The sequence below is a fragment of the Hemibagrus wyckioides genome, linkage group LG25, assembly GCF_019097595.1.
Source record: "Hemibagrus wyckioides isolate EC202008001 linkage group LG25, SWU_Hwy_1.0, whole genome shotgun sequence".
NCBI lineage: Eukaryota > Metazoa > Chordata > Actinopteri > Siluriformes > Bagridae > Hemibagrus > Hemibagrus wyckioides.
The window spans coordinates 16,653,382-16,674,923 of record NC_080734.1 but is presented as its reverse complement, the minus strand read 5'-3'; the positions used below and the strand labels follow the sequence as shown (position 1 = coordinate 16,674,923).

The following is a 21,542-nucleotide window of genomic DNA, read 5'->3' as shown; positions in this document are numbered from 1 at the left end:
GCACTGATGTTGGATGAGAAGGTCTGTCTCGCAGTCTCCGCTCTAATTCATCCCAAAGGTCTTCTATCAGGTTGAGGTCAGGACTCTGTGCAGGCCAGTCAAGTTCCTCCACAGCAAACTCACTCTTTATGGACCTTGCTTTGTGCACTGGTGCACAGTCATGTTGGAACAGGAAGCGGTCATCCCCAAACTGTTCCCACAAAGTTGGGAGCATGAAATTGTCCAAAATGTCTTGGTAAGCTGAAGCATTAAGAGTTCCTTTCACTGGAACTTAGGGGCCGAGCCCAACCCCTGAATTCAGTGATTTGGAGGGTGTTCCAAAACTTTTGGCAATATAGTGTTTGTCATGACTCAAATCCAGAGAAGGTAGATAATAGACTTAAAGGGTGGAGCTGAAAGGCTAGAGTCCAGGACTGAACTGATGTGAAACTTTAGTCTTTATTTGTATGCATGATATGTTTTTAGTCCAGTGTGAAGTCTCAGGCATAGCTGCGCACATCTGTGTCCCTGCGTTTACCCACAATCCCCCTCCCCTGTGTGTGTAATTCATCATACATGTCCTCGATGATCTGAATCCAGAGCGTGAAAATGAATAAAGAAAACTTTCCAAAACTTTAAACTGAAATTTTAATGATTTGATCCGAGACTCACAAGAAGCTCAGCTACAGCACAGGCAGTATACAGCAAACACTGAAACATCAACAAGTACAAATCAGGGAATTTCTGTCAGTATGTTTTCTCTTACTCGTCATAAAGCCTAGAGGTGTGCATCAGGACCTGGAGTCTCAATAAAACTGGGGCAGATGGGCGTGTCAAGACGTTTATCCATTAATATTAACTGCAGGAGTTGACATGGGGTGTAAAATGCTCTCATGCACACCTCTAATACAGATCAGCATTTTTATTACTAGAACTGTAGCTGTAATATGAACTGTATTCGACAAAATTAAAGGATAATTTCTATTCTAGATGCACATTAGATTTCCTGAGGGTTCCACATATGCTGATAATGAGCCAGGATGATTTTATACACGCATCAGATGTCAGTAGATATTAAACAGCTGACAGAGTGCATGCTTAAAACAACAAGAAGAAGAATAAAATCAAAGATATATCCCTTAAAGTTAGCATTTAGGATATTTTAAATTAGATGGAGCATGATTTGATGCGTGTTTGATGGAAAGTAAATCAATTTTACTGGAAAAAAAACAAAAACAGAGAATGATGTTTGGCACTGATTTATTAATCTTCCGGTTAATGAAAAGAGATTTTCTGTAGATGCGCCACAGAAGGTTGTGTTAAAGTTGAACACGTCGTTCTCGGCTCCTCTCGGGATGTGTGTCCAGACGCTGGACTTATCTCATCCCGGATGCTCAAGGCTGACTTCAGCTCATAGTAACAATTCCGAAGCCTGAAATGTCTTTCAAGAAAGAGCGAGTGTGGTCAGCGAGGCCTGAGGAACAAGCGGTCACACGATCTGCTCGTCTGCTCTGTAGTGATTTATAGACGCACAGGATCCCTTTTCCCTTTACTTCATAGGAATCATGGGCCAAATACAGCCCCTGGCATGGTCCATAAGGGCAGCTGTCCCTCGCAAAGTTGTCAATAGGTCTTAAATCACGGCCATGTTGGGTTTTTCTTTCGGTTATTGTGATAAGGCTTCCTCTTACACCAAATCTACAGCAGACATTTCACTGGGTATCTTACAGGAAAAACCGAGGCTGCTTTACGAAAGGTCTGGAGCAGATGATCGACAGTAGCTTTCGCTTTGGAGAGAAGGAAAAAAAAAAAACTGAAATATTTGTCATGTTGCAGAAATATAACCAGTGTCTCTTGAGTTACTATAAAATGATCCTGATAAGAAACGGTTAATTCTTTAAGTTAAAAATACATCACATCACATGTGCTTTTTATTGTGTAGCAGCTTAGATAAGATCTGTGTCTCTTATTTTTACAGGCTGAGAAATGAAACCAGTATGTTCTTGGTTCGGGTCGACTGGACGGAGAAGAGGAACGGGAGGAAGGGTGATGATGGAGAGAGACATTTTCTCTTTTCAGTCCCGGATGTTGGGCAGAGGTTACGTGCGGGTTTTCTTCTTGTCGTCGAAGAGGCTGCGCAGTAGATAGACCTGCACGCAGGACACCACCACCATCACCACCATGTTGGTGAAGGACCAGATGTTGACGCGCTCGTAGTTGCTCTCCTGCAGGTTGCGGTCGCGTGCCTCGAAGGCCTTCAACACCGTCTGAATCTGGAGACTCTTCCCTAATCTCGCCTTCACGCTGTTTATCGTGTCCTATAGAGAGAGAGAGCGAGAGAGAGTGAGAGAGAGCGAGAGAGAGAAGGATATGAGCATGAGAGTGAGCACCAAACACACACTCACAGCTAAACAACGTGGAAGAGTCAGACAGGCTGAAGGAAATCCATCATCTTCTGTCTGAAAGTCGATTTCATTCCTTCTGTGATTCCGTTTATAGCAATGATTTGATAGTCAGTCCCTTCAGGATTTCAGAATTTTTTGTGATTGTTGAAGCCAAAAATGCTTCGATTTTGCTTAAATTTCTGATACAACTTGAGATTTGTGAGCTGTTTCTGTGAAAAACCACTTAAAGTGATGAAACTGCAAGCACAGGATAAACTCCTAGCATTGAGACAACATGTGACGACTTTCTTTCTGCAGTCATTATGAAAAACGGCAAGATCCTATGAACATTGTGAAGTCTGCTTGGTTTTGCATTGATTTCTACAATATTACTTTCTGGAACTGATTATTCTTCACTTCGAGAGACATGAGCCCTCTGTGTCCAGGGTTCAATTTACATCACGGTTCTGGGGTCATTTCCTACGTTACAGGTGCTGCTCTGTTATTGTCCGTCTGTCCGGATTGGGTCATGCCGCTATTTTTTTTCTGTCCTCCTTCTGTTTTACACCAAACAATGATGATATATGACTTCTTTTTCCTGTTCGGAGAAACATAGCTGATTTTTTTACCTCATACTGGAATAAAAGAAGCTGTATTTAGTCTAACAGTGTGCTTATCAGGGTCCGGCCCCCAGATATTAAACACTTTCTGAACGGTGATTATTGTTTTATTGGATATTTAAAGCTGGAACTTTGGTCGTCTGCATCCAAGAGACGCTGAGGAAATTTTAAAAAAAATACATTTTAATGTTAATGTTTTTATGTCCCCGGATAAACCGATACTAACAGGGCTATAAACAATAATCATTACTGTGATGCAATTTTATACACCTTAACCACGTAGAATAACCAGAGAGAGAGAGAGAGAGAGAGAGAGAGAGAGAGAGAGAGAGAGAGAGAGAGACGTGTGAAGTTTTGTGATGCATGTGTGTGTGATTTTCTGTGAGGAGTGTGTTCTGTGATGTTGTGTAATGTTCTGAGACATTTTGAGATGTGTGTGTGATGTTCTGTGATGTTGTGTAATGTTCTGAGACATTTTGTGATGTGTGTGTGATGTGTGTGATGTGTGTGATGTTCTGTGATGTGTGTGTGATGTTCTGAGACATTTTGTGATGTGTGTGTGATGTGTGTGTTGTTTTGTGATGTTCTGTGATGTGTGTGTGATGTGTGTGTGATGTTCTGTGATGTGTGTGTGATGTTCTGTGATGTTCTGTGATGTGTGTGTGATGTTCTGTGATGTTCTGTGATGTGTGTGTGATGTGTGTGTGATGTTCTGTGATGTGTGTGTGATGTTCTGTGATGTGTGTGTGATGTTCTGTGATGTGTGTGTGATGTTCTGTGATGTTCTGTGATGTTCTGTGATGTGTGTGTGATGTGTGTGTGATGTTCTGTGATGTGTGTGTGATGTGTGTGATGTGTGTGTGATGTTCTGTGATGTGTGTGTGATGTTCTGTGATGTGTGTGTGATGTTCTGTGATGTGTGTGTGATGTGTGATGTTCTGTGATGTTCTGTGATGTGTGTGTGATGTGTGTGTGATGTGTGTGTGATGTTCTGTGATGTGTGTGTGATGTGTGTGTGATGTGTGTGTGATGTTCTGTGATGTGTGTGATGTTCTGTGATGTGTGTGTGATGTTCTGTGATGTGTGTGTGATGTGTGTGTGATGTTCTGTGATGTTGTGTAATGTTCTGAGACATTTTGTGATGTGTGTGTGATGTGTGTGATGTTCTGTGATGTGTGTGTGATGTTCTGTGATGTTGTGTAATGTTCTGAGACATTTTGTGATGTGTGTGTGATGTGTGTGTGATGTTGTGTAATGTTCTGAGACATTTTGTGATGTGTGTGTGATGTGTGTGATGTTCTGTGATGTGTGTGTGATGTTCTGTGATGTTGTGTAATGTTCTGAGACATTTTGTGATGTGTGTGTGATGTGTGTGATGTTCTGTGATGTTGTGTAATGTTCTGAGACATTTTGTGATGTGTGTGTGATGTGTGTGTTGTTTTGTGATGTTCTGTGATGTGTGTGTGATGTGTGTGTGATGTTCTGTGATGTTCTGTGATGTGTGTGTGATGTTCTGTGAGGTTCTGTGATGTTCTGTGATGTGTGTGTGATGTGTGTGTGATGTTCTGTGATGTGTGTGTGATGTTCTGTGATGTTCTGTGATGTTCTGTGATGTGTGTGTGATGTTCTGTGATGTTCTGTGATGTGTGTGTGATGTGTGTGTGATGTTCTGTGATGTGTGTGTGATGTGTGTGATGTGTGTGTGATGTTCTGTGATGTGTGTGTGATGTTCTGTGATGTGTGTGTGATGTTCTGTGATGTGTGTGTGATGTTCTGTGATGTTGTGTAATGTTCTGAGACATTTTGTGATGTGTGTGATGTGTGTGATGTTCTGTGATGTGTGTGTGATGTTCTGAGACATTTTGTGATGTGTGTGTGATGTGTGTGTTGTTTTGTGATGTTCTGTGATGTGTGTGTGATGTGTGTGTGATGTTCTGTGATGTTCTGTGATGTGTGTGTGATGTTCTGTGATGTTCTGTGATGTTCTGTGATGTGTGTGTGATGTTCTGTGATGTTCTGTGATGTTCTGTGATGTTCTGTGATGTGTGTGTGATGTTCTGTGATGTTCTGTGATGTTCTGTGATGTGTGTGTGATGTGTGTGTGATGTTCTGTGATGTGTGTGTGATGTGTGTGATGTGTGTGTGATGTTCTGTGATGTGTGTGTGATGTTCTGTGATGTGTGTGTGATGTTCTGTGATGTGTGTGTGATGTGTGTGTGATGTTCTGTGATGTGTGTGTGATGTGTGTGATGTGTGTGTGATGTTCTGTGATGTGTGTGTGATGTTCTGTGATGTGTGTGTGATGTTCTGTGATGTGTGTGTGATGTGTGTGATGTTCTGTGATGTGTGTGTGATGTGTGTGTGATGTTCTGTGATGTGTGTGTGATGTGTGTGTGATGTGTGTGTGATGTTCTGTGATGTGTGTGATGTTCTGTGATGTGTGTGTGATGTGTGTGTGATGTGTGTGTGATGTGTGTGATGTGTGTGTGATGTGTGTGTGATGTGTGTGTGATGTGTGTGTGATGTTCTGTGATGTGTGTGTGATGTGTGTGTGATGTGTGTGTGATGTGTGTGTGATGTGTGAGATGTTCTGTGATGTGTGTGTGATGTGTGTGTGATGTGTGTGTGATGTTCTGTGATGTGTGTGTGATGTGTGTGATGTTCTGTGATGTGTGTGTGATGTTCTGTGATGTGTGTGTGATGTTCTGTGATGTGTGTGTGATGTGTGTGTGATGTTCTGTGATGTGTGTGTGATGTTCTGTGATGTGTGTGTGATGTTCTGTGATGTGTGTGTGATGTGTGTGTGATGTGTGTGTGATGTTCTGTGATGTGTGTGTGATGTGTGTGTGATGTTCTGTGATGTGTGTGTGATGTGTGTGAGATGTGTGTGTGATGTTCTGTGATGTGTGTGTGATGTGTGTGTGATGTTCTGTGATGTGTGTGTGATGTGTGTGATGTTCTGTGATGTGTGTGTGATGTTCTGTGATGTGTGTGTGATGTTCTGTGATGTGTGTGTGATGTGTGTGTGATGTTCTGTGATGTGTGTGTGATGTGTGTGTGATGTTCTGTGATGTGTGTGTGATGTTCTGTGATGTGTGTGTGATGTTCTGTGATGTGTGTGTGATGTGTGTGTGATGTTCTGTGATGTGTGTGTGATGTTCTGTGATGTGTGTGTGATGTGTGTGTGATGTGTGTGTGATGTGTGTGTGATGTTCTGTGATGTGTGTGTGATGTGTGTGAGATGTGTGTGTGATGTTCTGTGATGTGTGTGTGATGTGTGTGTGATGTTCTGTGATGTGTGTGTGATGTGTGTGATGTTCTGTGATGTGTGTGTGATGTTCTGTGATGTGTGTGTGATGTTCTGTGATGTGTGTGTGATGTGTGTGTGATGTTCTGTGATGTGTGTGTGATGTGTGTGTGATGTTCTGTGATGTGTGTGTGATGTTCTGTGATGTGTGTGTGATGTTCTGTGATGTGTGTGTGATGTGTGTGTGATGTTCTGTGATGTGTGTGTGATGTTCTGTGATGTGTGTGTGATGTTCTGTGATGTGTGTGTGATGTTCTGTGATGTGTGTGTGTGATGTGTGTGTGATGTTCTGTGATGTGTGTGTGATGTGTGTGATGTTCTGTGATGTGTGTGTGATGTTCTGTGATGTGTGTGTGATGTTCTGTGATGTGTGTGTGTGATGTGTGTGTGATGTTCTGTGATGTGTGTGTGATGTGTGTGTGATGTTCTGTGATGTGTGTGTGATGTGTGTGTGATGTTCTGTGATGTGTGTGTGATGTTCTGTGATGTGTGTGTGATGTTCTGTGATGTGTGTGTGATGTTCTGTGATGTGTGTGTGATGTTCTGTGATGTGTGTGTGATGTGTGTGTGATGTTCTGTGATGTTCTGTGATGTGTGTGTGATGTGTGTGTGATGTGTGTGTGATGTTCTGTGATGTGTGTGTGATGTGTGTGTGATGTTCTGTGATGTGTGTGTGATGTGTGTGTGATGTTCTGTGATGTGTGTGTGATGTGTGTGTGATGTTCTGTGATGTGTGTGATGTTCTGTGATGTGTGTGTGATGTTCTGTGATGTGTGTGTGATGTTCTGTGATGTGTGTGTGATGTGTGTGTGATGTTCTGTGATGTGTGTGTGATGTGTGTGTGATGTTCTGTGATGTGTGTGTGATGTTCTGTGATGTGTGTGTGATGTTCTGTGATGTGTGTGTGATGTTCTGTGATGTGTGTGTGATGTTCTGTGATGTGTGTGTGATGTTCTGTGATGTGTGTGTGATGTGTGTGTGATGTTCTGTGATGTGTGTGTGATGTGTGTGTGATGTTCTGTGATGTGTGTGTGATGTGTGTGTGATGTTCTGTGATGTGTGTGTGATGTGTGTGATGTGTGTGTGATGTGTGTGTGATGTTCTGTGATGTGTGTGTGATGTGTGTGTGATGTTCTGTGATGTGTGTGTGATGTGTGTGTGATGTGTGTGTGATGTGTGTGTGATGTTTTGTGATGTGTGTGTGATGTTCTGTGATGTGTGTGTGATGTTCTGTGATGTGTGTGTGATGTGTGTGTGATGTTCTGTGATGTGTGTGTGATGTTCTGTGATGTTCTGTGATGTGTGTGTGATGTTCTGTGATGTGTGTGTGATGTTCTGTGATGTGTGTGTGATGTTCTGTGATGTGTGTGTGATGTTCTGTGATGTGTGTGTGATGTGTGTGTGATGTTCTGTGATGTGTGTGTGATGTGTGTGTGATGTTCTGTGATGTGTGTGTGATGTGTGTGATGTTCTGTGATGTGTGTGTGATGTTCTGTGATGTGTGTGTGATGTGTGTGTGATGTTCTGTGATGTTCTGTGATGTTCTGTGATGTGTGTGATGTTCTGTGATGTGTGTGTGATGTTCTGTGATGTTCTGTGATGTGTGTGTGATGTTCTGTGATGTGTGTGATGTTCTGTGATGTGTGTGTGATGTTCTGTGATGTGTGTGTGATGTGTGTGTGATGTGTGTGTGATGTTCTGTGATGTGTGTGTGATGTTCTGTGATGTGTGTGTGATGTTCTGTGATGTGTGTGTGATGTTCTGTGATGTGTGTGTGATGTGTGTGTGATGTTCTGTGATGTGTGTGTGATGTTCTGTGATGTGTGTGTGATGTGTGTGATGTTCTGTGATGTGTGTGTGATGTGTGTGTGATGTGTGTGTGATGTTCTGTGATGTTCTGTGATGTGTGTGTGTGATGTGTGTGTGATGTGTGTGTGATGTGTGTGATGTTCTGTGATGTGTGTGTGATGTGTGTGTGATGTGTGTGATGTGTGTGTGATGTGTGTGTGATGTTCTGTGATGTTCTGTGATGTGTGTGTGATGTTCTGTGATGTGTGTGTGATGTGTGTGATGTTCTGTGATGTGTGTGTGATGTTCTGTGATGTGTGTGTGATGTTCTGTGATGTGTGTGTGATGTTCTGTGATGTGTGTGTGATGTGTGTGTGATGTTCTGTGATGTGTGTGTGATGTTCTGTGATGTGTGTGTGATGTGTGTGTGATGTGTGTGTGATGTGTGTGTGATGTGTGTGTGATGTTCTGTGATGTGTGTGATGTGTGTGTGATGTGTGTGTGATGTGTGTGTGATGTTCTGTGATGTTCTGTGATGTGTGTGTGATGTTCTGTGATGTGTGTGTGATGTGTGTGTGATGTTCTGTGATGTGTGTGTGATGTGTGTGTGATGTTCTGTGATGTGTGTGTGATGTGTGTGTGATGTTCTGTGATGTGTGTGTGTTGTGTGTGTGATGTTCTGTGATGTGTGTGTGATGTTCTGTGTGATGTGTGTGTGATGTTCTGTGTGATGTGTGTGTGATGTTTTGTGATGTTCTGTGATGTGTGTGTGATGTTCTGTGATGTGTGTGTGATGTGTGTGTGATGTTCTGTGATGTGTGTGTGATGTTCTGTGATGTGTGTGTGATGTGTGTGTGATGTGTGTGATGTTCTGTGATGTGTGTGTGATGTGTGTGATGTTCTGTGATGTGTGTGTGATGTTCTGTGATGTGTGTGTGATGTTCTGTGATGTTCTGTGATGTGTGTGTGATGTTCTGTGATGTGTGTGTGATGTGTGTGATGTTCTGTGATGTGTGTGTGATGTTCTGTGATGTGTGTGTGATGTTCTGTGATGTGTGTGTGATGTTCTGTGATGTTCTGTGATGTGTGTGTGATGTTTTGTGATGTTCTGTGATGTGTGTGTGATGTTCTGTGATGTGTGTGTGATGTTCTGTGATGTGTGTGTGATGTTCTGTGATGTGTGTGTGATGTTCTGTGATGTGTGTGTGATGTTCTGTGATGTGTGTGTGATGTTCTGTGATGTGTGTGTGATGTTCTGTGATGTGTGTGTGATGTTCTGTGATGTGTGTGTGATGTGTGTGTGATGTGTGTGATGTTCTGTGATGTGTGTGTGATGTTCTGTGATGTGTGTGTGATGTTCTGTGATGTTCTGTGATGTGTGTGTGATGTTCTGTGATGTGTGTGTGATGTGTGTGATGTTCTGTGATGTGTGTGTGATGTTCTGTGATGTGTGTGTGATGTTCTGTGATGTTCTGTGATGTGTGTGTGATGTTTTGTGATGTTCTGTGATGTGTGTGTGATGTTCTGTGATGTGTGTGTGATGTTCTGTGATGTGTGTGTGATGTTCTGTGATGTGTGTGTGATGTTCTGTGATGTGTGTGTGATGTTCTGTGATGTGTGTGTGATGTTCTGTGATGTTCTGTGATGTGTGTGTGATGTTCTGTGATGTGTGTGTGATGTTCTGTGATGTGTGTGTGATGTTCTGTGATGTGTGTGTGATGTTCTGTGATGTGTGTGTGATGTTCTGTGATGTGTGTGTGATGTTCTGTGATGTTCTGTGATGTGTGTGTGATGTTCTGTGATGTGTGTGTGATGTGTGTGTGATGTTCTGTGATGTGTGTGTGATGTGTGTGTGATGTGTGTGTGATGTTCTGTGATGTGTGTGTGATGTTCTGTGATGTGTGTGTGATGTTCTGTGATGTGTGTGTGATGTTCTGTGATGTGTGTGTGATGTTCTGTGATGTGTGTGTGATGTTTTGTGATGTGTGTGTGATGTTTTGTGATGTTCTGTGATGTGTGTGTGATGTTCTGTGATGTGTGTGTGATGTTCTGTGATGTGTGTGTGATGTTTTGTGATGTGTGTGTGATGTTCTGTGATGTGTGTGTGATGTTCTGTGATGTGTGTGATGTGTGTGTGATGTGTGTGTGATGTGTGTGTGATGTTCTGTGATGTGTGTGATGTGTGTGTGATGTGTGTGTGATATGTGTGTGATGTTCTGTGATGTTCTGTGATGTGTGTGTGATGTTCTGTGATGTGTGTGTGATGTTCTGTGATGTGTGTGTGATGTGTGTGTGATGTTCTGTGATGTGTGTGTGTTGTGTGTGTGATGTTCTGTGATGTGTGTGTGATGTTCTGTGATGTGTGTGTTGTTCTGTGATGTTCTGTGTGATGTGTGTGTGATGTTCTGTGTGATGTGTGTGTGATGTTTTGTGATGTTCTGTGATGTTTTGTGATGTGTGTGATGTTCTGTGATGTGTGTGTGATGTTCTGTGATGTGTGTGTGATGTTCTGTGATGTGTGTGTGATGTTCTGTGATGTGTGTGTGATGTTTTGTGATGTGTGTGTGATGTTTTGTGATGTGTGTGTGATGTTTTGTGATGTGTGTGTGATGTTCTGTGATGTGTGTGTGATGTTCTGTGATGTGTGTGTGATGTTCTGTGATGTGTGTGTGATGTTCTGTGATGTGTGTGTGATGTTCTGTGATGTGTGTGTGATGTTCTGTGATGTGTGTGTGATGTTCTGTGATGTGTGTGTGATGTTCTGTGATGTGTGTGTGATGTTCTGTGATGTGTGTGTGATGTTCTGTGATGTGTGTGTGATGTTCTGTGATGTTCTGTGATGTGTGTGTGATGTTCTGTGATGTGTGTGTGATGTTCTGTGATGTGTGTGTGATGTGTGTGTGATGTTCTGTGATGTGTGTGTGATGTGTGTGTGATGGTGTGTGATGTGTGTGTGATGTTCTGTGATGTGTGTGTGATGTTCTGTGATGTGTGTGTGATGTTCTGTGATGTGTGTGTGATGTTCTGTGATGTGTGTGTGATGTTTTGTGATGTGTGTGTGATGTTTTGTGATGTTCTGTGATGTGTGTGTGATGTTCTGTGATGTGTGTGTGATGTTCTGTGATGTGTGTGTGATGTTCTGTGATGTGTGTGTGATGTTTTGTGATGTGTGTGTGATGTTCTGTGATGTGTGTGTGATGTTCTGTGATGTGTGTGATGTTTTGTGATGTGTGTGTGATGTTCTGTGATGTGTGTGTGATGTTCTGTGATGTGTGTGTGATGTTCTGTGATGTGTGTGTGATGTTCTGTGATGTGTGTGTGATGTTCTGTGATGTGTGTGTGATGTTTTGTGATGTGTGTGTGATGTTCTGTGATGTGTGTGTGATGTTCTGTGATGTGTGTGATGTTCTGTGATGTGTGTGATGTTTTGTGATGTGTGTGTGATGTTCTGTGATGTGTGTGTGATGTTCTGTGATGTGTGTGTGATGTTCTGTGATGTGTGTGTGATGTTCTGTGATGTGTGTGATGTTCTGTGATGTGTGTGTGATGTTCTGTGATGTGTGTGTGATGTTCTGTGATGTGTGTGTGATGTTTTGTGATGTTCTGTGATGTGTGTGTGATGGAGACATTTTGTAGATGCCTCCACACCTCTGTACTGAGTGTTTTTACACTCTGGGGGTAAACATGCATCACTTTGTGTTACTTCAGAAGCACTTCCTGCACAGCTGCACTTTCAATCCTGAACTTCCTGAAACTATAATCTGTATTCTGGAACCTATTTATAACCTGTGGCTCAAAAGCAAGCAACAGAACTGTGGAGCGTGGAAACATTCAGCACTTGGCAAATTATTCTTTATATTTAATTTATTCATACAGTGCTGAAGCGCTCGCTCATCTTTCTCAGGCCTGAGGTATAAAGATATAAACAAGCTGAAGCTGCACTACTGTGAGGAGGAACCTCTTGCACGGTGTATTTGACTCTAGCTGTTTAGGGTTTCTGGCTTTTTCTTACTGACTTATGTTTTGAGGTTAAATCATGTGTGATAGTTGTTGCTGTAATGTAGGTGACACGTGCCTGCCCCATGACGTTAGAGTCACAGCTTCCATTAAAACTTGCTGTAGTTTTTGCTGATCTGGTGAAAGGACTCGATGATTCCAGTAGAAAATTCTCAATTCCTTCCTTTTTTTGTGCACAAACTTATCCAAGTTTCCAATCAACAGGATTTTTTCCCCCACAGTTCGAGAGCTTTTCACATACTCAGACAGACAGACAGAAAGAAAAACAGACCAACAGACAGACAGACAAACAGACAGAAAGAAAAACAGACCAACAGACAGACAGACAAACAGACAGAAAGAAAAACAGACAGACAGACAGACAGACCAACAGACAGACAAAGAAAGACAGACAGAAAGGCAGACGGAAAGAAAGACAGACAGAAAGGCAGACGGAAAGAAAGACAGACAGAAAGACAGACCAACAGAAAGAAAGACAGACCAACAGATGGAAAGACAGACAAAATGACAGACAGAAAGGCAGACAGAAAGGCAGACGGAAAGACAGACCAACAGACAGAAAGAAAAACAGACCAACAGACAGACAGACAGAAAAACAGACAGAAAGAAAGACAAACAGACAGAAAGAAAAACAGACAGACAGAAAAACAGACCAACAGACAGAAAGAAAGACAAACAGACAGAAAAACAGACCAACAGACAGAAAGACAGACAGAAAGAAAGACAGACAGAAAGGCAGACAGAAAGACAGACCAACAGAAAGAAAGACAGACCAACAGATGGAAAGACAGACAAAATGACAGACAGAAAGGCAGACAGAAAGGCAGACGGAAAGACAGACCAACAGACAGAAAGAAAAACAGACCAACAGACAGACAGACAGAAAAACAGACAAACAGACAGACAGAAAGAAAAACAGACAGAAAGAAAAACAGACAGACAGAAAAACAGACCAACAGACAGAAAGAAAGACAAACAGACAGAAAAACAGACCAACAGACAGAAAGACAGACAGAAAGAAAGACAGACAGAAAGGCAGACGGAAAGACAGACCGACAGAAAGAAAGACAGACCAACAGATGGAAAGACAGACAAAAAGACAGACAAAAAGACAGACAGACGGAAAGACAGACGGAAAGACAGACGGAAAGACAGACGGAAAGAAAGAAAGACAGACCAACAGATGGAAAGACAGACAAAAAGACACACAGAAAGGAAGACAGAAAGACAGACAGACGGAAAGACAGACGGAAAGACAGACCAACAGATGGAAAGACAGACAAAATGACAGACAGAAAGGAAGACGGAAAGACAGACGGAAAGACAGTCCAACAGACAGACAGACAAACAGACAGAAAGAAAAACAGACAGACAGACAGAAACAGACCAACAGACAGAAAGAAAGACAAACAGACAGAAAAACAGACCAACAGACAGAAAGAAAGACAAACAGACAGAAAAACAGACCAACAGACAGAAAGAAAGGCAAACAGACAGAAAAACAGACCAACAGACAGAAAGAAAGACAAACAGACAGAAAAACAGACCAACAGACAGAAAGAAAGACAAACAGACAGAAAAACAGACCAACAGACAGACAGACAGACAGACAGACGGAAAGACAGACGGAAAGAAAGACAGACAGACGGACGGACAGAAAGAAAGACAGACCAACAGATGGAAAGACAGACAAAAAGACAGACAAAAAGACAGACAAAAAGACAGACAGACAGAGAAAGGCAGACGGAAAGACAGACCGACAGAAAGAAAGACAGACCAACAGATGGAAAGACAGACAAAATGACAGACAGAAAGGCAGACGGAAAGACAGACAGACAGAAAGAAAGACAGAGCAACAGACAGAAAGACAGACAGACAAAAAAACCTCTCCTTATCTAACAGGATTATTTGTTTCACGGTTCGAGAGCTATTCTCAATGCTCAGATGATAAGAATGCAGGCGTTCCCTCACCATGATGTCTTCCAGCTTCATGTCCAGCAGATCAGCGCCTTGCACGTACTCCTTCCAGCTCTCGGGATCTTCTCCATCGTCCATGTTGTCCAGAATGAGCTCGAAGAAGATGATCTTCTCAGACACCGCGCTGAAGGTGTTGTCGAAGCAGAACATGTAGTCTCCTTCCTCTGTCTCCACTCTGAGAAAGAACATCACAAGGATATCTAACGTAAATAATAATAATAATAATAATAATAATAATAATAATAATAATAATACTACATGTGGACATGAAGGAGGAGTAAAAAACCTACGTATGAACTCCGTCAGACTTCCTGAAGTCTGAGGCCAGAATGTGACCCGAGGGAGAGGACAGGTAGAAATCCACGTCCAGTCCTGCTCCGTCCAGGACCTGCAGATTCAACACAGAGTCAGGTGTAGTGGAAATTCACATCATTCATCAAAGCATCTATCTATCTATAAAGGAAAGGGGTGGGGCTACCAGGACTTTTCCTGGACGTTTCACCATGGGTCACAACTTATGGAAACAGGTTTATTCATCACAGTCTTCCTTCTACATCCCATAATAGTTACTTTCTTCTCATACTTGTCCACATAAAGGGAATTTGAACCTCTCTTGCCTGACTAACACACACACACACACACACACACACACACACACACTGACGTTGGTGCTTCTTCTCACGTGATCGTAAACATTTGTACAGATCCAGTTCACATCGTTTATAAAAATCACCACACAGGAACTTGACCATAATGTCCCTTTAAACCAGACACAAATCCCAGGAGACCCCGAGACAACAATGACCCTTTGCCTGTAACTCTGTTTCATAATACTGTTGGGATCGTGCCACAGGTTTAATGATGTGGAAACTGCTCTTGCACGCTCACTCAAAATGGGCACTTTATTAGGAACATTCCTGAAATGATCCGGGGAGATTAGGTGAAGACTGGAATGATTACAGGATCATGTCTCAGATTTGTGACAGGAACCGGAACCAAGTGTGTGTTTTTTTTCTGCATAAAGACACGATTAGACGGAATTATAATCATCTCAGCAGGGGTTTTTTCTGCTGAGACTGGTCACTACAGCTGTGAGGTGAAGCAGATATGCAAATGGCTTGGAGAAGGAGAAATCATAGTCAGGGTGTAGTGTCTCAAGATCTGCACTGCAGTCAAATCAAGAAAGAAAGAAGGAAAGACAGACAGGATAAACGACAGAAAGACAGACAGAAACACAAATAGACAAAAAGAAAGAAAGACCCACCAAAAGAAAGAAAGACAGACAGAGAGAGACAGGAAGAAAGACAAACAGACAGAAAGACAGACAGACCAACAGAACAATTGCCCGAAAGAAACCAAATGCCCGAAAGACTGTCAGAAAGAAAGACAGTCCTGACAGACAGACAGACGGAAAGAAAGACAGACAGAAAGACAGACAAACCAACAGAAAAATTGCCCGACATAAAGACATATCAACAGACAGAGAAACAGACCAACAGACAGACAGAAAGAAAGAAAGACAGAAAAATGGCCTGACATAGAGACAGACAGACAGAAAGAACGACAGACAGACAGAAGGACAGGCAGAAAAACAGACTGACAGACAGATATACTACATAAATGACTTCCTGATTCTCCAAGAAGTTTCAGGTCCATGTCCGATTCACTCCTAATTATGATAATCGGCCAATCAGAAGCTTGTAGAAATCACTAGCTCCATTTCTAAAGTTTTCCAGAAACCTAGAGAGAGAGTCTGTCAACATTAAACCCCCTGGAATTCTGATAGAGTGAAAAAAAAAAAGCTGAATGAAATCTCTCTCAATCTGGTTTTTCAAAGAAAATTAGCCAGAAGAAAAACAGATTAAATATCTGTAGCCCGGGTGCATGTAAACTTCACACTGTAAAGCAGATAGCATTATATACATATATACAGTATTGTTATAATGTTCTTCGGGGACCCTGGCCACCCCGAGGCCACCCCATGTCTGAAAACCTGGACACGCCCCCCTTTTTGTCTGTAATTTTTTTTATTACCCAAACTGCTGACAGAATATAATGACTCCTGAACCTACAGATTACACTGCACGACCCCCCCCCCCACCCCCAAAATACCCCTAAAAGCATGCACTAGACTCAATAGAACAGAAAGAAATGAGAAGTGTATTGACCTGATACTCAATCTCCAGAGAGGCATCTTTCTTCATAGTCTGGTAGAAACACTCCTTGTGTCCAGGAGGCAGGGTAAAGGTGAAGTCGCTGTCCAGAGACTGGGTGAAAGCGCCGGCGACTTCTGTCCACTCCGACACACACAGCCATAACCACACTCCCACAAAACTCAACCGCATAATGACGACAACAACGACAACAACAACAACAACGACAACGACAACAACAACAACAACAAGCAGAGTGTGTGTGAGAACTCGAACAATAACGCGCAAAAGCTTCAACTCAACTTTCCTGGGAAACTTCGCGGTGTGTGTGTGTGTGTGTGTGTGTGGACCAACTACTTCAGGACCCCGCCGCCCTAACAAGAGATCTAACAGACCATCCAGCTACTAATTTATTTATTTATTTACTTTCTTGCAAATGAATCGAACATAATATCTAAGGAAATATTTTTATCTCTAACTTAAATAGTACGGAAAAAAATAAGTTTTTCAGACAGGCGAATATCACAGACACCCTTAAGACGTTGCTTGATGGGACATTGAGTTCATGGGACACTCGAGCGCTCTTTTGTGTAGAAAAAGAAAAGACTGTCTGTCCCTTAAAGTGGTCATTTTATACTGATTAGGTATAGTCCATGTAGATCGTTTAGGTCAAGAGTTAAAATTATTTACATTATTAAAGACAAGATCCTCGAATCTGATTGGTCTGAAGGTGTGCATCGTAGTTCCGGATGTGACGTAAGCGATAGGTTTGTATGAATGTGTTCGTTCTTCTAGGTTATTGAGTTTATAGTAACAGTCCATTCACTAGGGGTCTCCATGGGGGGGGGGTACCTATAATATAAGACTAATAATAAACGGATTTTAAAAAATGTACTGTATAATAATAATAATAAAAAGAAGAAGAAGAAGTTTTCAGAGCAGATTACATTTTGTGTTAAAAAGCTGAGAGGCAGAGAGAGAGAGAGAGAGAGAGAGAGAGAGAGAGAGACCTGGTCATGGTCCTGTCACGTCAACACCCTGGTGAAGAAGGCCCGGCATCTTAGACACCTAAAGGAATTTAAACTGCCCTCAGAGGTGCTAAAGACATTCTAGACCTGCACCATTGAGAGCATCCTGACGGGAAGTATCACTGCCTGGTTTGGAAACAGCACCAAGCAGGACAGGCAAGCTCTCCAGAGGGTGGTGCGATCAGCCGAGCGTACCATCCGCACCGAGCTTCCTGACCTGGACACTATATACAGCAAGTGGTGCTGGACCAAGGCCAGGAAGACAATGAAGGACCTCAGCCATCCCAACAATGGACTCTTCTCTCTGTTGCGGTCAGGGAAACATTTCCGTTCCTTGAAGGCAAACACAGAGAGAATGAGGAGGAGCTTCTTCCCACAGGCCATTCGGGCCCTTAACCAGAACACTTAGAACCTGGACATTCTAGACTTACCCCACACATGAACATTACATTCTACCTCAGCTGATTGTTGCACGCACAATAATTGTACTACTTGCATACTCTGCACTACTCTGCACACACAATAACCACACTCACAGAGAGAGAGATAGGGAGAGAGGCAGAGACAGCGAGATAGATAGAGAGGCAGAGAGACAGACAGAGAGATAGACAGATAGAGAAACAGAGAGATAGATGGTGATATAATGAACATGATAACAGGAAGTAACTTGTATCTTGAATGTTCCACAACATTAAATCCTTTATTTTAATTAGTTTAATGTGTTATTCAGCTATAAATAAAACATAGTCTTTGCCAAACTGCTGTTGTATAAGCAGAATAAAACACCCCAGACCGTACTGTTACACAAATATAATACACTTTAGGGGTGGGATGCAATGCTTTATGACCAGGATAGATGCAGAAACTATTACTACACAACAACAAATACTGTACTATAAAAACAAACACATATTAAATCGGGTTACTATTTTATAATGATCCCCAAACCCTGCACTGGATTAGGAACACACATCAGGAAGAGGCAGTTAATCATTTGGATGGATTTCTCAGGCACAAGATGAGAAATAAGGCTAGAGCAGCCTTAAAACAGCATAGAGCTACACAAAACATACAGCTGAGTCACTGGCCGTCTTCACACGACGGTTGAAGACCAACCTCTTCCTGAATCACTTAAACTAGCTCTTATTTATCCTGTATTGTTGTATGTTGTTAAAAAAACTCCCAACATGGCTGATGGTATCCTAAGTCTGTGACAGTGAGAGGTGAAGTGAATAAGACTGATGATCTCCTCATCATGGCACCTGTTAGTGGGTGGGATATATTAGGCAGCAAGTGAACATTTTCTCCTCAAAGTTGATGTGTTAGAAGCAGGGAAAATGGACAAGCGTAAGGATTTGAGTGAGTTTGACCAAGGGCCAAAGTGTGATGACTAGACCACTGGATCAGAGCGTCTCCAAAACTGCAGCTCTTGTGGGGTGTTCCCGGTCTGCAGTGGTCAGTATCTATCAAAAGTGGTCCAAGGAAGGAACAGTAGAGAACTAGAGACAGGGTCATGGGAGGCGCACCAGTGCCCAATGCAATGTCCATAAAGACATGGATGGGCGAGTTTGGTGTGGAGACACTTCCCAGAGTCCTCAACCCGACAGAACACCTTTGGGATGAATTAGAGCGGAGACTGTGAGCCAGACCTTCTTGTCCACAACGTCAGTGTCCGACCTCACAAAATTTCCCATAAACCTTGTGGAAAGCCTTCCCAGATGAGTTCAAGCTGCAAAGGTTGGACCAACTCCATATCACATTCATGTGAAGGGAGACATCCCAAAACATCATTATCATTATCAAATGGACCACATTTGAAGTTTTAAGACCTGCTCGCACGCCTGAATACAGACTGCTCTGATTCTCACGCTGTTACATCATCCAGTGTCCCTAAGTCCCCATGTCCACCTGTGTCTACACGTTTCAATATTGCTCATAAATCCCACTCATGTGTCCGGAAAGGTGCTTATCGACATGGTGACGCGGCCGCTGATACAGCTTCCAACTCATCTTGAATTCTTGCCACGTGGGCGGAGCCAACCCGTGTCCGCCATTCCTATTGGTGGAGATGTCTCGCCGCTATTGAAAGATGAGGAGGAGTTAAAGAGGCCTAGCGACGGCGAGAGGACCAGAAGCAGCCGAGCAACAGCGAGAGAAGGTCGGCTGTAATAGAGGGGGGGGATAGGCGCTACAATACACACACACAGAGTATTTATAGTTATACTTTATTTAAATATATATATTTATATATATATATTTAGCTTGGGGTTGAGTGTTAAACGAAGAGGACAGTGCGTAATAAAGAAGCGAGGATGTTGGTCCCCGCGGGAAGATAATGAAGAGGCTGTGTGTGTTGTTGCTGTGCCTCACTGTAGCTCTCCTGTGCTGGTGAGTTCACTTAACTAACTATTTTATCTTTTTAATTACTATTAAAAAATTATTCATATTAACCTCGCTTTAATAGCAGGGATTCTTATCGCTAACCTCTCTGTGTGTAAGGTCTGTTTTATCAGCCTTGTTGGTTGGCCTGTAAAGCTTCATGCGTAGCTAGCAGACTGTTCAGAGATATATTGGGGAGGAAAATATATATATGTTTCATTGATATGTATTAATGCATTGGTATATTTATATATGTATATGAAATGTTGTCCGTCTGAAAAGAAAATAAATAAAGAAATGAAAAAGCCCCAGTCTAGTCCAGCTTGGCTAATGTAAAGCTAGCTATAGGGTAGAGCAGGTATAGGTATAGAGTGAGGGGTTTAGTACTCCATGTACAGAAACAATGTCCAGCCCTTTTCTCTGTCAAGCTGGACAAACAAAAAACAACAATGCTGTTTTCACTCACCGGACGCTAGTTTGGTCAGTTAGTTGCTTAACATTTTAAAGTAAACTTGTTTTATGAGCAAATTTGTCTGAAAGATGAGTGAATTGAGAATGATCATTTTAACCTGGACCTAGTCTTTGGCATTTTTTTTTTTCCTTTACACAAACATCACTATTATCCTTATATATCTGAGAAAAGTGAAAGGTTTCCTAAGCTTTCAGTTTGCAATTCATTCAGTAATCACACACACCCCCCCCTTTAAACAGGCACGTGTATATTTTATATTTATATGTTAATGTTTCCTTCTCAGGGTGTTTATTATAAACACATTTCGATAAATATGGACCCTCAGATTCATCGACTCCTCGTGCTTCTGCATTAAATCGTATCTGTTATTATTTAATAGAATGCTATTTTTTTTTTATTATTATTATTAATTTTTTATGCTACGTGTTTTAGTAAAAGTGCAGCTCTGTGAAATACACATCATTGTGTCCATTTAATTGCAAATAATATATACACAGATAAACTGCAAGTATTAAATGGGAAGATCTCACACACACATATGAAACCACAGCCCCCTGTGAACCAGCGCAGACGTATTTCTTTCCAGAGACAATTCCAACTATTTAAATATTAACCACATTATGTAAACGTGTGCCATCAGATTTGCGTGTTGCATCTATTTCTTTACAACATCTTTTTACTGCATTTCTATTCAAACCTTTAAGATATTTGCATTGGAGACGGAGCGAAGCCGCTGTTATTCATTTATTTATTTATTTTTTTACTTCTTTTCTGAGACCCGGCAACAAATCTGATAACGAGTTCCATCCACTATAGGTTTATTTAAGCGTTTTGAAATGCTGAGACGTGAAATTATTTTAATTCTAATAATTATTATTATTATTGCTATTAGTATTGGTCTTAACTGAAGCATGTCGCAGTGAAACAAAAATTTACTACATTGTGAATAAAATAAATATATAAAAGGATTTTTTAATATAATAAAATTAACTCGAACTAGAAGAAAAAATAGTTCAAATTCTTTTTTAAATCCGTTTCCGATATATTATCTCTATTATTGGAATTACTATACTGGGTTTCGGATAAAAATCATCTCTAACTCACATAAAAATAATTTCTGCTTTTTTTGGCACTTAAAGTTGGACTTAAAGAGTCTAATAATATTTATTTATTCATTTTTGTTTGTATGTTTTTGTCTATATGTACATCTTTTATTATTATTATTTTTATTTTTATTATTTTTTTTTTTTAGCTTTAGTATCCTATTAAATACTAACACTTAACTACCCTAGTCTAGCATAATTGAAATCTTTTAAGTTATCTTGGCCAAAAATTGTAATAATATTGATTTGTCATTGATCTTGAATGCTGTCGTCATAATTCCCTCATTCATAATCAATTCTCTGACCCTTACGCTGTAAATGCAGCTCCCTCCCTC

General features: G+C 41.5%; 2 protein-coding genes across 9 annotated transcripts in view; one reads left to right on the top strand and one right to left on the bottom strand.

Moving 5' to 3' along the window:
• Positions 1-609: 609 nt before the first annotated feature.
• On the bottom strand, positions 610-16,579 carry tmed5 (transmembrane p24 trafficking protein 5). Its single transcript, XM_058379693.1, has 4 exons — positions 16,241-16,579; positions 14,363-14,460; positions 14,067-14,247; positions 610-2,297 (listed from the first exon to the last, which is right to left on the bottom strand). Exons 1-4 carry the CDS (start codon positions 16,415-16,417, stop codon positions 2,079-2,081), a joined length of 675 nt encoding a protein of 224 aa, XP_058235676.1. The 5' UTR covers positions 16,418-16,579; the 3' UTR covers positions 610-2,078.
• A 2,793-nt stretch (positions 16,580-19,372) lies between these two features.
• Positions 19,373-21,542, top strand: part of suco (SUN domain containing ossification factor) — a 42,765-nt gene continuing 40,595 nt past the window's right edge. For 7 of the 8 annotated variants that reach the window (XM_058378722.1, XM_058378721.1, XM_058378720.1 and 4 more), the window contains exon 1: positions 19,374-19,641. In XM_058378722.1, coding sequence (XP_058234705.1) covers positions 19,589-19,641 — 53 coding nt within the window. In that variant the 5' untranslated portion in view covers positions 19,374-19,588. Of the gene's footprint in view, positions 19,642-21,542 lie in introns of all 8 variants that reach the window. The other variant, XM_058378723.1, reaches the window with a different exon arrangement.